The 16,831-nt window shown below is 38.7% G+C and overlaps 1 protein-coding gene across 1 annotated transcript; it reads right to left on the bottom strand.

Moving 5' to 3' along the window:
- On the bottom strand, nucleotides 1–774 carry LOC142162036 (uncharacterized). Its single transcript, XM_075218338.1, has one exon. The coding sequence runs from the start codon at nucleotides 772–774 to the stop codon at nucleotides 1–3; it is 774 nt and encodes a 257-aa protein (XP_075074439.1).
- Between the last annotated feature and the right edge of the window lie 16,057 nt (nucleotides 775–16,831).

Below are 16,831 nucleotides of genomic sequence, written 5' to 3'. Positions count from 1 at the left end.
TCACCATTGTCGCCCAGTAGTAGCCCATCCTCTTGATGCAAAAATGGAGCTTGGGACCAGATTGGTGTGCTCCACATGAGCCAGAATGTGCTTCTCTATCGCTTGGTGAGCTTCTTCTTTGTCAAGACATCGCAAGAATAGTCCTTCAAAAGAGCGGCGAAACAATGTCCCCTTATAGAAGATGAATCGTGGTGCTTTTCGTTTGATGTTTGTTCTTTGTCGCGGATCTTCAGGTAACTTTCCATGTTCAAGGTACTCTATTAGTGGTTGCCTCCAATCTTCTTCTTCAATCACTCGAATAGACGTATGATGGCTTTCGTTGACTTGAAGATCCAGAAGTCTAGGAATAACCCATCGATGACACACATATACCTTTGTTGACTCATTCTCTCCAAGTGCTATTGTCGTGGCCAAGTTAGCCAAAGCATCAGCCTTGCGATTTTCTTCTCTTGGGATGTGGTTTAAGAACACTCGGTTGAATTTTTCAAGTAAACCGAAAGCGTATTCATGGTATGACAATAGATCTTTCTTCTTTACCTCGTAACTCCCCAAAAGTTGGTTGATGATCAGCTTAGAGTCGCCGTAGATCTCCAACTGTAGAATCTTCATTTCTAATGCCATTTTGAGATTTACGATCAAAGCTTGGTACTCTGCAACATTGTTGGAGCATGTTTCACCTAAAACAAAGGAGAATGGCAAGACTTGTCTTTCTGGAAAGATCAACATAACACCTGCCCCCGTACCATTACGACGTGCAGATCCATCAAAGAACATTGTCCATGGTGGCAATTCTTCGATGAACAAAACGTCTTCATCTGGAAACTCATCCGAAATCTCCCATTTTTTCCGGAAGAGGGTGATCAACCAGAAAATTGGCTAGTGCTTGTCCTTTCACAGCTTTTTGAGGTGTGTATGTGATCTCATATTGGTTAAATATGGACCATCTTGCTAGGCATCCAAAAAGAACAGGTTGAGTTATCACAAACTTCACAGGATCTACTCGAGCGATGAGTTTGATGGTGTATGCTTCAAAATAATGCCTTAGCTTCATTATTGCATAAAGTAACGCTAAGAATATTTTCTCAACAGGCGTATAGTTCAACTCAGCTCCTATCAGAGTTCGACTAAGGTAGTACAAGGCTTGCTCCTTTCCTTCCTCATTCTCTTGAGCAAGTAGTGCTCCAAGTGAACATTCTTGTGCCGCGATGTAGAGTATCAATGGCTTCCCAAGCATTAGCGCCCCTAACACAGGTGGATTCAGCAAGTATGTTTTGATGCTTTCAAAAGCATTTTGACATGACTGATCCCAATGAAAAGGGATATCCTTCCTCAATAGATGATTGAAGGGTTGACACCTTCCGGCTAGATTAGAGATGAACCTCCGGATGAATGCTAAGTTTCTTTGGAGACTTCGAAGCTCCCTCAAGTTCTTTGGCTTGGGCATTTTCTGAATGGCGTCAATCTTTGCAGGATCAACTTCAATTCCATGATGACGCACAATGAAGCCAAGAAACTTTCCTGAGGTAACTCCAAATGCACACTTGATTGGATTCATCTTCAGGTCGAATTTTCTTAACCTTTCAAAAATAATTCGAAGGTCTTCAAGGTGGTAATGCCTACTCTTCGTCTTCACCACTAAGTCATCGACGTAGCATTCAACCCTCTTATGAAGCATGTCGTCAAAAATGTTTTGCATTGCGAGTTGGTAGGTTGCACCAGCATTCTTCAGACTGAAGGGCATCACTTTGTAGCAATATATCCCTTTTGGAGTTCGGAAAGCAGTACACTCTTCATCTTTTGGAGACATTCTGATTTGATTGTATCCAGAGGACCCATCCATGAATGACATAGCTTCATGCCCTGTTGTAGCATCAACCATGAGTTCAATAATTGGTAACGGGAAGTCATCTTTTGGACATGCCTTGTTTAGGTCTCGAAAGTCAAAACAAATGCGTATTTGTCCATTCTTCTTCTTGACAGGTACAATATTCGATATCCATGATGGGTACTTCACCTCTCGAATAAATCTTGCCTCGATGAGCTTGTTGACTTCGACTTCAATTTGTGATACAAGCTCGGGTCGAAACATGCATTGTGACTGCTTCACAGGGCGTGCTCCACTTTTGATCCCTAAATGATGAACAACTACCTTAGGACTAAGACCAGACATTTCTCTATACGACCAAGCGAAGACATTTTTGTACTCGGTCAACAACTTGGAGTATTCCTCTTCCTCTTGAGGCGTAAGCAGTGCACTAATGAAGGTGAGGCATGGATCTTTCGGAGTACCTAAATTGTTCCTTAAGCTCATCCATAGTTGATTGCCCGCCATCTTCTAGTTGAGGGGGAGCCTCATGTACTTTATCATCGATGTTAAGGCATGGGCTATCTTCCACAGTTATGTGATAGGATGTTTCCACAAAGTCTGACTTTTCTCTTTGACTTCCTTAGATGGTCGGCATGGCTTCTTTCTCTTTCTTTGCTTCTTTATGAGGCTGGCAAGTGTAAACAATGGTTCTCCTTTGCACCTTCAGCGGACCATCTACGGATATCGACAAAATAGACTTCCTCTTCATACGTGATAGGAAAGCACTACAGATTTCTTTGTCAGCAACAACTTCAAAATGATCCCGCTCCTCATGGACTTGCTCCTTGTATTTTGACAGTATCTTTCTAGATGGAGACTTCCTTGTGGTCCCTAGGTGACAAAAGACAGAGGTCTTTGAGGTAGTGGAAATTTCTTTTAGATGTTTGGAAGATGCACATTCATCTTCGTGGCTTAGCCTTTCAAACACCGAGACTAGAGGGGTTGAGCCTCTAATGCGATCAAATACTGAAGCCCGTTGTTTTATTTTTTTGCCCTTAACTTCCTTCATCTCCTCTATCGAGGAGTACTGTGATGAAGGTATCTCTTTTCTTCTCTTTGATGAAATTCGAAGAGGCTCTGCCAAACTGAACCCCAACCCAAACTTTGGAGTGGCGACGTAGTGCCCTTGCTTTCTCAACTTCATTTGGGACTCATTGAGCCCATGTATCTTTTCACCAGTGACTTCGTCTTTGAGTTCTTCTAGTTGTGATGGATTAGATAAGTCATAACCAGACTTTTCAAGCAATATGAAGGCCTTAGGATCATAGTGCCCTTTTATTTTATCAGCTTGAAGATTGCCTTTAGCAGACTCACCCGTCACGGATGGGATTTGTGCAACTGGGACAATCATATGCTCCTTCAAATGTTGGATATCTTTGTGACTCGTTTGCTTCTTTGAGGTACATTCCTGTAGCAAAGGTTGCCCTTTCTTTCGACGCTCACGTGGAACATAGCGAAAAACTAGATGCTCCTCAGTCTTTGTCTGTATGTCACCTTCAGATGATGATATCTTAAGGGAGACTTCTTCCGTTCCCTTCTTAGGCAGCTTGGTGGTAGTCCATTGAGCCTAATTTTCCTCTTCTAACTTAACACCAGCTTCGTCATCTGATGATGTTTTCTCCACTTTCAGTTCACAAGAATCTAGGTAGAATTTTGCATTTGCAAAGTATGACTCCGTCTCAGTGAAAGGCTTGATGTCTGCATCAATTTTGGCTATCTCACCATCTCTTCTGTACTTCAGACATTGATGCAAAGTAGATGATACCACCCCATTCTCATGAATTCATTGACGTCCAAGCAACAAGTTATATGATGTTTTAGCATCTATGACGTGAATCAGGGTGTTTGAATTCATCTCACCAATGGATAATCCCACGCGGACCATACCTATGGCTCGTCGTCCTCCTTGGTTGAAACCTTAGATTGTTAGGTTACTTTTGGATAGCTCATCAATAGAGATCCCAAGCTTTTTAAGCACCATCTTTGGCATGATGTTGGTAGCCGAACCATCATCAACAAGTATACGATTGAGATGTTGTTCCCGAATGGACCCTACAACAAACAAAGGTTTGTTATGTGGCTTAGACCCCAGCAGCAAGTCATCATCTGTGAATGAAATTGTTGCACAACATATGACAACTTTTCCATCATCATGATGTTCATGTGTTTTCATTGGAGCAAGCTCATCGTTGCTTTCCTTTGTTTCGTTAGTACTGGAAACTACATGAGTTGCACTAACGTTACCTCCATAAAGGAATTTTCCCGGAAAGAAATCATGCAATGTGATGGGCTTTCGGAACTTCGGCGATAAGGCACTGTTAATCTTCTTGCTAGTAGAAGATTTGGTATTTCTTGGTGATTGTAGCCTATCTGCATTGCTCATCATCGCACTTGAATTAGGAATTCGTAGCCTCAAAACTGCCTGATGTTTTCGCTTCTTGTGAGTGACTAGAATCCAACCCTCATCGTCTTTGACTTTGGAGTTATTGTCTAGCTCTAGTAAACCTTCAAGAGTTTTCCTTGGAAGATCAACTTCAATGAGCTCGAAACTTCCAAATTGTAAGAAGGTAGTGCTTGACACGTTATGCAACTTTGAACACTTTTTTTCCTTGAGCGCGATACTTGCATGATTTGCTTATGCTATTTCATCCATGTCTATGATGATTTTTCCTTCACTTACAAGAGCCATAATTTTCTCCTTTAAGACGAAGCATTTCTCTGTAGGGTGGCTAATGACTGTGAGCACGTGATTTTTGCCTCATACGAATTACTCCAAAATAATTTCCAAAATTAGGTTTTGGCCTTGATTATTTGTTATTTTTAGGAATTATTGCGTGATTTTTTTGATTGTTTGCATATATTTGTGGACATGTTTAATTTTATTAATGCATTAAAAATACAAAAATATAGCATTGGCATTTAAATTTGATTTTACATTTTTTTGGAATTAATTAATAATTAGGATATCAGAAAACTTTGAAATGGTATCTCGTTTAATCACTTAGGCAGAATAACTGGGATTAGTTCAATAATTTGGTTGAATGTGTATAATAATCCACTGATTAGTATAATTTTATGCAAGTGGTTACTAATTGAGAAGCTCCTAATAGTGGTACGGTAGTATTTGCATTATCAAATTAACTAAAAGCACTAATTGAGTGGACAATTAAGTGGATGATTAAAGAAATAAAAAGTTGAATTGGTAGTGGAAAATGCACTAATTGAATGCCCATTTAAGGGAGTTGAAAATCAGATTCAAGGGGGCGGAGAGAGCGGTATACACTTGATATACACTCTGGATACATTGGATATACAGGAGCAAAATTCATTTTGGAGAGAGTAAAAAAGATAGAACCAAATTTTCTGAAATATTGAGAGCGGAAGAATACCAGAGAGAGTTCAAAGCTAGAAAGAGAAAACAAAGAGAGATTTTCGGACTATTTTTCTTCTCCATTTTTACTGATTTTCTCCGTGTTGCTGGGATTTCTGGATTGAGGTGTTGAAGCTACTGTGTTGGGATTTCTGTTGCTGTATTTTGCTGTTTGTTGTTGCTGATTGCTTACCCTATTTTTCTGTTCTACATACCATGTACATGTCCTAAAACTCGATGTATGAAAATATCCAGTTGAAAATGAATGAAGTGGAGGCCTATTGTTGATTTACTGCTTTCATTATACTGTAATAATCGTACTGATGGACTATTAATTATAAGTTTGTGCATTTGAACCGTTAAGTGTGTGTTAGATATTTAGAAATGCATATGAGTTTAGTTGAGTATTCGTTGTAATAATTCCATGCTGGACTAACAGAATAGTTTCTATTAGTTTAGTTAATTTCCGGTTTTCCTAGATTTGTATAAATGGTATTTTCAAGCTGTGATTAATTAATCTGTAGACTGTTAAAGTAGTGTGATACTTCTTCTGATCATGGGAGCTTTATATTTAGTAGTGATGATGTGAGTTAATCTATAATTCTGAGTTTGAGTGGTTGTGTGTGGGTTCGAAATCAGAAAGTTAAAAGTAGATATGAGATATGTAATTCGTAAGGTTAATTTAGACAATCCATTTTCGTCCAGCATCCTTAATTCTTGAGTTTCAATTCTCATATGTGGTCACGTTAGTGTTTAATCAAATTTCATGAGTCAACATTTTAATAAAAATGAGTCATAGTAGGGAATTTAAAATTTGAACTAGTATGCACCATGTTTGAAATTATGGTCATAGGCAGTTTACGTGGGTCATGAAATCTGAAATCAGTTGCTTTCCAACTCATGTTTAATGTTGCATCGAATTTATTTTACTGGCTAGTTAATTTTAGTAGGAGATTCATCAGATTTGTGTTCTTAATTAAATTGAAATTCCATTTAGTGTAAAAGACAGGGCTTAACAGGCTAGTCCCTAAACGTTTGGGCCTCAGGATAATTGATGCACGGCCCAGGCCAGTTTTGGCCCCTTTCTCATTTAGGCCTGGGCCAAGGTCTGTTTTGGTCGATTTTATGGTGTATATCTGATTTTAAATTCCCTCTGATGGGCTCACATCGGAGCCCAATGGTCGGATGTTGGTGCAAAAATATTACTTAGTTTGCATCAGTCCAGTAACAAATTAATTAGGGCCTTTCTTTTATTTATTAAGTAGAAAACTATAGATTGCTCTAGGTTTGCACTTTAAAATAATAAAACGGGATGAGCCTCGCTAAACAAAACACATAAATTGCGGGGCCCTCGATTTTAATTGTATATATTAAAATACTTAGGTTTCGGGATGGGCCGTTTAGCGAATTTCACGGCCTTCCCCAAAATAATAACGCGTTAATCTCTTTAGGTGCGTATTTTAATAACATTACCTCCCTAAACTCGGGTGCGCATTTATGTGACCCAAATCCAAATCCCAACGATGTTAAAATATGTCCAAAAACCACGGGTGCATTTATGTGACGTGGTTCAAGACTTGTTTTAATGACGTTGCAATTTTCTTTAAAAATGAATAAAAGCGGTTAAGGTTAAAATTTGCACATAGGTTCATAATTGTTAAAATCAGATAATTTAAGCCAAATATAACAGTTGAGCGACCGTGCTAGAACCACGAAACTCGAGAATGCCTAACACCTTCTCCCAGGTTAACAGAATTCCTTACTCAGATTTCTGGTTCGCGGACTGTAATACAGAGTCAATCTTTACCTCGATTCGGGATTCAACCGGTGACTTGGGACACCATAAATCTCCCAAGTGGCGACTCTAAATCTTTAATAATAAATCTCGTTTCGATTGCCCTTTAATTGGAAAAACTCCCTTATGCCCTTGTGGGTGTAGGTAAAAAGGAGGTGTGACAGCTCTGGCGACTCTGCTGGGGAACACGAACCCAGAATCTCTGGTTCAGGGTTCAAGAATTTGAGCTTAGAATAATTGTTATATTTGGATTTATTTTTATCTAGTTTTATTCACATGTTTGTGCTTAATATGCGAAATTTTGTTTTTTATCGCTTTGATATTATCTGAACTGTATATATAAAATGTTACGAAACCCTTCTTCTTTCTAAGTCTTCTAAATTTATGGTGCACACGTGCGCGTGACCCACATTTCTGTTAGAAATCATACCAAATAGAACGAAGTTGGGCAAAGTAACTAGGCCGGGTAGACTTTTGTGCTCCCGGTACGTTGCTTCCACTTCGGCTCAAGCTGTCCGCTTGGGTAAGCCAGGTCTAGAATAGTATACCCCAGGTTTTACACTTAGAATAACTCAGCTTCATGCCGGATCCCTAGCAGGAACGTTTGTCTGCATCATGTGCATTTGACTTCGGAGACTCAACACAGGGGTTGGGTCTGTCTAGGACAGGTGTACCCGAAATGAAAAGACCATCCTGATGCATCTTACTTGCTACTACATGTTGCATTTATTCAAGGGTAAAAGGGTCATTTGGCGGACCAATGATAGTTGAGGGCAAACGAAAAATGAAAAATGAAAAAAGAAAAAAAAAGGAAAAAGAAAATCCTAAAAGATTTTGCATGTTTCATCATCTTTCGAGAAAAAGCAAAAAATATGTTTTCTCTAAATTAGTTATTTTTTTTAATTATCGCCCGTATCCAAGCTGCCCGAACTACGCAAACCTGATTCTCGTCTTTCGGGGCGTGATACGTAGGCAACCCACATAGGGTCCGGTCTTCCTAGTAAATCTTAGGTTCTTGGCTTCGCGGGGTCATAGCCAAATTTTGCACTTCTAGCCACCTTTTGACCAAATAAGTCATTTTGCAAAAGTAGCCTCAATCATGTCAACCATGTGTCTAGTAAGGAATGTTTTTATCTCACATAGTGTTGGTTTAAGTTTTCTTATACAGGTGTGGATTTATTTACCGGAGTTTAAGCATGACAGACACCCCGTGACCATCCAGTCAGGATCGCTCAGTCGGGAGTTGCTTAAGGAGATTTGTTTTATTTTTATGTCCTGAGGTTGTTCTTCATTTTATGTCGTCTTTTACTTTCTACTTTTGTACAGTAATGTCAAGTCCTTTGTTATTGTTATTTTCTGTTTTATATTTTCTTTTATTAAGAATACTAATTCTAGAAATGAAAAAATTTCTGAGGTTGTTTTTCCTTTAGGCAATTAATATCTAGGACATAAAATGGATATTTTTTATGTTCCCTTTAGTATATTAAGACCAAAAATTCAAAAAAAGAGAATTTTCTTTAGTACCCCTTTAAAAGTTTTCTTTTAAGATATTAAATCCAAAAATCCAAAAAGATTTTCTGTTGAGGTTTTTCTTTGGGAAATTGATGAAAAATGACTTGAAAAAAAAATTCTTTTATTTTAGGACATTGTACATATAAGAAAAAGAAAACAACAATACTTTTTCTTTGGTTTATTTTCAGAGTTTCTTCCTTAGGTAATCAAAAATTCAAATTCAAAAATAGTTTTTTTATCTTTTTCATTTCTTGTTTCGAAGTCTTTTCTTCAAGATATCAAGTGAAAATTCAAAATATTTTTCTTTGGTCTAGCCTTTAGATTTCCTTCTTAAAAAAGAAAAAAAATCAAAAAATATTTTTTCTCTTGTAGGGATTTTCCTTAATAATTTCCCATAGAGTATTTGTTTCAAAAAAAAAAGGGGAAAAAATATGTGCTCATTAAGCTTGAGTTTAGAATAGGTTATAGAGCATTCAGTCTAGAAAATTCAAAAAAAAATAAAAAAAAAGATTTGCTTCTTTTATTTCTCTTTTCTCATCGGATTAGTCACTAAGGTAAAAAGGGAAAAAAGAAGAAGAGAATGAAAAAGGAAATGTTGGTTTGTTACTTCGTTCCCGATCTTCCAGAACTACGCAAAGATCTGATTCATGCGGCGTCATGATACGTAGACAACCTACATAGGGTTCAATCGAATCATTTTATTTTTTTAAAAGAAAAAAAAGGGAAAAAAGAAAAGAAAAAAGGGTGAAATTATGGGACGTGAGAAATGAGAGGAAAGAAAAGAGTGATAATTAGAAAAAAAAAAGAGGAAGGAAAATAATCAAGCAAGTGCTAGAAAATAAAAGAAAAGGGAGGTTGAAATGAAAAAATTGGGATGATGCCAAGTGACCTTATGACCCTCGAAGTCATTCTAGAACCGTTAATTGTGGCTAGGTGCATTGCACGCAATGTGATATTTTTGTTGTTAAATGCCCTAATGCTAACGTGATGGCCTCATTTTGTTATATTCATAACAGAAGGGTGGTTGGTTTGTGGTTTTTAAAGTGGTACCTCTTCTCTACAACACAAAGTCAAAAGGCAATGGCAGACAACAACAGAACTGAGTTGGTTGATACTAGTGCCCGAAAGTAGTTGGTTGAACAAGACAATGGGTTGGTTGAAGAGGTTGAGATGTTAAGACAACACATGGCGGACATGTATCAGGCTTGGATGACTGGGAAGGCACCACCCCCGCCACCACCTAGCTTCCTAGATGCTGCCCTTACCCAAACTCCGGACACAATACCAGATGATCCTCCATACTCTCCAGATCGACCCGCTTATTACAACTTTCCCAACCACCCTAGTAGCTCCATCACTCGTCCTCCAACTATATTTTCCCAAAAGTGCCCTCCTGTCATATCCACTATTCCCAACAATGAATATCCACTCAAAGCTCATAACCAAAACTACCCGGTAGAGGTTGCCTACAAGGTTCCTGACTCATACAAGAAGAGCCCTCGGGATAAGCTTCATGTTGAAAATGAAAGGTTCACAGGAAGAGAAGGGAAAGAAGGGATACCCAGGAGGCTGAAAAGGCATAGAAAAATCCTTGAAGAACAAACAAGGAAGGGAAGACCAGGGTAGCATGACTTACAAAGAACTGTATGTGTCCCCTGACGTTCGCCTGCCCGCGGAGTTCAAAGTGCCAAAATTTAACTTGTATGATGGGTGTGGAGATCTGGTAGCCCACCTGAGGGTCTGTTGCAGTGAAATGAGAAGCGTTGGAGAGAAAGATGTCCTGTTGAGGGCATATTTCAGTAAGAGCCTAACTGGGGCAGCTTTGGACTGGCATATTCGTCAAGATATTGGTAAATGACCTACATTGGGAGACATGGCACAAGATTTTGTTCGATACTTTCAGTACAGATCAGGCGTTACCCCAGACCGCTCCTCCTTATCTAGAATGGAAAAGAAGCCGGAGGAAAGATTTAGAGAGTTTGGGCTTAGATGGAGGGAACAGGCTTCTCGAGTCAATACCCCGATTGGTGAAGAAGAAATGGTTGAGCTTTTCCTACGAGCCCAAGGCCCCACCTACTTCAGTCATTTGATCCCGGCCTTGGGAAAGCCTTTCAAAGATGTGTTAAAAATGGGGGAGCTAGTAGAAGAGGGAATCAAGTCAGGCAAATCATGAGTTGTTCGAAAGACATTCAAAACATCCCAGTAAGCTTGGGTGGAAGAAAGATAAACAGAAAAGATGATCCGATGGGCTTTCCCAATCAGCACTTCCAGCCTCGACATCGTCCCCATGGATATCCTGATGCACCTGGTGATCCTCCCCAATGCCACTCCTCTCCACGGAACTCCCAAAATCATACATCATTCTCTCAGTACCCAGCTCCACAAAATGCCTATCCACCCCCACGAGCTTATCGAAAACCCCCTAGATCAGGTTTCCGGCCCAATCAAGCATTTAAGAATGAGAGGTTGCTGAAAAAAGAAAAGGCTTTCACCCCATTGGGAGTGTCTACGCCAGTTTGTTCCAAAAGTTGAAGCAATTGGACATGTTGAAGCCGATCCAAATAAAAATGCCAAACCCTCTTCCAAAGAAGTTTGATTTTTCTCAAAGGTGCGCATATTGCTCAGATGCCCCAGGACATGACATAGAGAAGTGTTGGAATCTGAAGAAAGCAATTCAGAAGCTTATTGATGCAGGCGACATTGTTGTGCAAAATTTAGATGCAGCAGACACTAGCCAAAGTCCATCGCCTATGCATAATGAGACGCATATGATGGGTATGATTTATTTTGAAAAGGAATATGAGAATTCTTCTGAGAACCTCAGAGGTCCACATGCTACAAAGCTTTCAGAGCTATTAGAGGTTGATCCTAAGAAAGAGCAGGCAAAGGGAACCCAAAAGAAATTTGCTAAGAACAATGTGATGGAGACTTATGAAGGTCCTAGTATTGTTGATGTAGAAGTCAGTGGCTAAGATGTTGAGTTTGGTGATTGGAAAGACGCTCTTTTCTTGGTTAGCCAGGAAGGAGTTTGGTGGTTTATTTTGTTGTCATTTTTGTTGTCCGGATTATTCTAAGGGTTGTAATCCGGATATGGTCTTGTGACTCAAACCCTTCTATCCTTTTATTTTTGCCTGGTTTGTTTAGTCGTAGTAACTCCTTTAGTGCTGTCTAGGTTGTTCCAGGTTTGTAACCCCAGTTTAGTGCTTGTTTTGTTGTTCAAAAGCCTTCACCATCTATCTAATGCAAGTTTCTATTTTCTTTTATTTATGGTCATTTTGTTTAGTTCTCTTTTCTTTTTACAGTTATTTCCCTGTTGACTCTAGTGACATGACATGCATGCGTAATTCTCAGCCTGGTCTTAAAAAAAGAGTCCGTTTAGTCATGAAGTAATGAATCAATTTTATAGATGATAGAGACATTTGAGGGAAATAAGTAAAGGCATTTTGAGATCATTTCAAGCCCGAATTGCGTGAAACTGGGGTAGATAGAACATAGAGAAACCCTATTGAAATGCATCCTGCCGCATCAGGTTGAAGCCAACGACAAGTTTGCCCCAAATTGACAGGGTCGTTCATGGTAATGAGAGTGAGGGTGTTGTCCAATGGTGCTTTGTAGTTAACAGATGTAGAAAGCGAATGCGTGGATATGGTTATCAAGTCTGGTACAATCAAAAGATGATACAAATGTTTTTCCTGGTTTGTTTAATTGTGTAGTTTGCACTTAACATGTTTTGGAGATTGGAATGATGGAGGCATTTTATTCTGCTATCTAAACACTTTATCCTTCGTTACCCCTTTAAGCCTTATTTATTTTCTTTCATACCTCTCTTTCGGAATCAGTAGCAAAGATCAGAAACGCAAGCATGAAAGATAAGTGAAGGAAAAAGAGAAAAGAAAAAGAATGAAAAAAGAGAAGAAAAAGAAGAAGAAAAGGAAAAAAAAGAGAAGAAAAAGAAAAAAAAAACAATAAAACAACAAAAAGATAAAAAGGAAGAAAGAAAAGAAAAGAAGAGGAAGAGGAATAAAAAGAAAAGAAAATCACAACAACAAAGTAATTTCTATGACATGAACTACGTTCGACCTGATTCATTTTAAGGATACGTAGGCAGCCTCACGGTTCGGTCTCATCAAAAGAAAATCCAAAAGTCCCCAAGCAAGAAACTGGGGCAGAAGTTGTGGTAGTTGTAAGAAATCTGATTCCAAAAGTTGTAATTTTAAACCCATATCGAACTGTTTTGAGCCTTTGATACCCTTTCTTTCTAACCCCATCCAAAATCCCACATTACAATCCAAAGAAAGACCTTCCGATCAGTTTTCGAGAGATGCCAAGTCGAGCAAATAGAGGTGATTCATATCAGGATAACACTCTGGTCCAAGCAGGAAAAGTAATGAAAATGAGAGAGTCTTATTGGTGAAAACCTTCACGGGCACCTTGAGGCGACGAAAGTTTAGAGAAAGAATCAAATGAGAGAGGCTTGATGGTGAAAACCCTCCGGGCACTACAAGCCGAATAAGGATTGTGAATCAGATTGGATAATCGGAGCATTGAAGCCCAATTTCATAGTTTAAGGGTACAACAAGAGTTGAACATCAGATTTGCTTCACAGAATAGGCCACAAGTGCATGTCATGGCCATTAGAGTTGGTATCCACGTCTGATAGGTTTCTACTTTGTAATTTTCTTGTTAGGAATAATATCTTCCCTTTGTCCTATACTCTATGCCTTTTGTCTAGGTTACTCCCTCTCTTTGAGTCTGTTTGGTAAAAACAAGTGAGAAATGACTTCAAAATTTGCCACCAGCTTTCCAATTGCACAAAATGGGGTCTGGCTAGCACATCAAAGTGTCACAAGTCAGGAAAAACAACAAGAGCACTGAGCTGGTAACAATCAACATACTTTGGGATCCTTGTGAAACACAAAGGTTTGGTACATATCAAGTCATGGACAATGCAACGGGTGGATGGTATTAGGTGAAAAGATCAAAGGTATCTTCTGTGGTAAGATTGACAAAAATGGTTAACCAGTGACAAGTGAGGTTTTCCAAGTAGAAATCAAAACTAGCATGGCAAGTGAAGGAGCAATAGACCTCAAGGCCAAGGCCAGTGGTTTAATTCAAGAAAGAACAGCATACGCACTGAGTGGGTGGCAATTGTCGTACTTTGAGATTCATATGAAAACACAAGGGTTTGGTAAATGTCGGTTTATGAGCAATGCAACAGATAGAGGGTATTAGGTCTGAACGGAGAAGAGGTATTTTCTGTGATATGGGTGACAGAGAAATTGGTTAGTCAATAAGCAAGCAATGTATTTCAAGGTGAAATCAAAGTTATAATGGCAAGTGAAGGAGCAATCGTCGCAAAGTCAAGGCCACAGACCAACCACCATATTTAAACTCACAAGTTTTCTTTGTCTGAAACAGGGACAGAAGCTGTGTTCATATCAAAGCTGGGAAGCTTGAAATTTTCAGGTGTAATGCCCCAATTCTGCTTACGCAAAGGCTATTGAGAAGATCACACTTAACCCGTAGGAGATGCACTTCCTAGTCTGGGTTTTCAAGTTATATTTTGTTGTAGGAGCCGCACTTCCTAAACTGAGATTTTACCCTTTAGGAGACGCACTTCCTAGTTTGGATCATATAAGTTTGAGTCACTGATGGTTTTACCCCCAGGAGACTCACTTCCGAGTCTAAGTCTTCCAAATTACATTTTGTTTTAAGAGACGCACTTCCTAAATTGATAGTTCATCCGTAGGAGACGCACTTTCTAGTTTGAGTCATTGATGTTTCACCCATAGGAGATGCACTTCCTAGTTTGGGTAGTTCATGTTATATTTTTGTTTTAGGAGACGCACTTCCTAAATTGAGATTTCACCCCTAGGAGACGCACTTACTAGTTTGGGTAGTTCAGGTTATATTTTTGTTTTAGGAGACGCACTTCCTAAATTGAGATTTCACCCTTAGGAAACGCACTTCCTAGTCTGGGTAGTTCAAGTTATATTTTTGTTTTAGGAGACGCACTTCCTAAATTGAGATTTCACCCCTAGGAGACGCACTTCCTAGTCTGGGTAGTTCAGGTTGTATTGTTGTTTTAGGAGAAACACTTCCTAAATTGAGATTTTCTCCTAGGAGACGCACTTTCTAGTCTGGTTCATTTAAGTTCATTCATGGGAGACACACTTCCTAGTTTGAGTCATTGAAGTTTCATCCCTAGGAGACGCACTTCCTAGTCTGGGTTTTTCAGGTTATATTTTTGTTTTAGGAGACGCACTTCCTAAAATTAATATTTAAGCACTAAAGGTATAAAATTTCGGAGAGGGTCAAAAATTACATGTCAACAAGACGCACTTCCTAGTCTGGGTTTTTTTTAGGATACACTTTTAGGAGACGCACTTCTTAGTTTGGATCGTATGAGTTTTAGTCACTGAAGTTCTCACCCCTAGGAGACACACTTCCTAGTCTCGGTCATTTAAATTTATTCCTAGGAGACACACTTCCTAGTTTAAGTCATTAATGTTCCACCCCTAGGAGACGCACTTCCTAGTCTTGGTATTTCAAGTTATATTTTGATTTACAATATTGCTAACAACTCACAAATCTTCCTAGTGCAAACTGGGGGAAGAAAATTTTCTTTGTTTTATCTATTTTGTTGTAATCAGGCACCCACCTGGAGAACAAGGGGAGACAACTCAAGTTTCTAGGGAAAGTAGTTTCGAACGAAGGCAGTTCAAGTTTCAGGGGAAATGGTTCAAGGTGCAAGGGAAAATAGTGTCAAGTAACAAGAGAAGACGGTTCGAGTTCAAAAGTCAGGCGTCCACCTAAAGAAAAGGAAAAGCATCTCAAGAATACCATTCAAGTCAGCCACAAAGGAACTTATGAGGAAGATACAAGTCAACAAGGCAACATCAGTCACAAGATCAAGTTTGGAAATAAACCTTTGTAAAGCATAGATTATAGCTTAGTCTAGCTTCTTCATTTTTGTCATGGTGTGACAAGGAGGTCAGTAGGCAGTATCAGCAGCAGCAACAACAGTAATAGTAAAACCGCAGCTTCATGGTAGTTCCAACTACCAAACTTCCCGAACTACATTGACCTGATTCCTTTATAGCCAAGGATATGTAGAAAACCTTTGAAGCAGAGGTTCGGTCAAATCTTTCAAAAAATGCTTCCCACGGAGTGTTCAAATAGGCAAAAATCGCTCGTATCCGCTCACTTTATCTTTGCACGAAAACTCTTCGTGTTTCCGGACAAAGAGGGGCAGCTGTGAGCACATGATTTTTGCCTCATACGAATTACTCCAAAATAATTCCCAAAATTAGGTTTTGGCCTTGATTATTTGTTATTTTTAGGAATTATTACGTGATTTTTCTGATTGTTTGCATATATTTGTGGGCATGTTTAATTTTATTAATGCATTAAAATACAAAAATATAGCATTGGCATTTAAGATTTGATTTTACATTTTTTGGAATTAATTAATAATTAGGATATCAGAAAACTTTGAAATGGTATCTCGTTTAATCACTTAGGCAGAATAACTGGGATTAGTTCAATAATTTGGTTGAATGTGTATAATAATCCACTTATTAGTATAATTTTATGCAAATGGTTACTAATTGAGAAGCTCCTAATAGTGGGGTAGTATTTGCATTATCAAATTAACTAAAAGCACTAATTGAGTGGAGAATTAAGTGGATGATTAAAGAAATGAAAAGTTGAATTGGTAGTGGAAAATGCACTAATTGAATGCCCATTTAAGAGAGCTGAAAATCATATTCAAGGGGGCGGAGAGAGCGGTATACACTCGATATACACTCTGGATACACTGGATATACGAGGGCAGAATTTATTTTGGAGAAAGTAAAAAAGATAGAACCAAATTTTCTGAAATATTGAGAGCGGAAGAACACCAGAGAGAGTTCAAAGCTAGAAATAGAAAACAAAGAGAGATTTCCGAACTATTTTTCTTCTCCATTTTTACTGGTTTTCTCCGTGTTGCTGGGATTTCTGGATTGAGGTGTTGAAGCTACTGTGTTGAGCTTTCTGCTGCTGTATTTTGCTGTTTGCTGTTGCTGATTGCTTACCCCTTTTTTCTGTTCTACATACCAGGTATTCTCTTGAAACTATGTTGGAAATGAAGCATGGTTAAGTTTGTGTAAAGATTTGTGAACCGAGCTGGAGTTTAAAGGAAAAACATTAAGTTCTTGTTGTAATTTCTGCTCGATGCTGTCATTTTATTGTTCATGCTTTCAGTCTAGTTTATTTTGGATATTTCATTCCTAGATGTATATTT

Source organism: Nicotiana tabacum, chromosome 7, assembly GCF_000715075.1.
Source record: "Nicotiana tabacum cultivar K326 chromosome 7, ASM71507v2, whole genome shotgun sequence".
In the NCBI taxonomy this organism is placed as follows: domain Eukaryota; kingdom Viridiplantae; phylum Streptophyta; class Magnoliopsida; order Solanales; family Solanaceae; genus Nicotiana; species Nicotiana tabacum.
The sequence above is the reverse complement of the archived record's forward strand: the minus strand, read 5'-3'. Positions and strand labels throughout refer to the sequence as shown.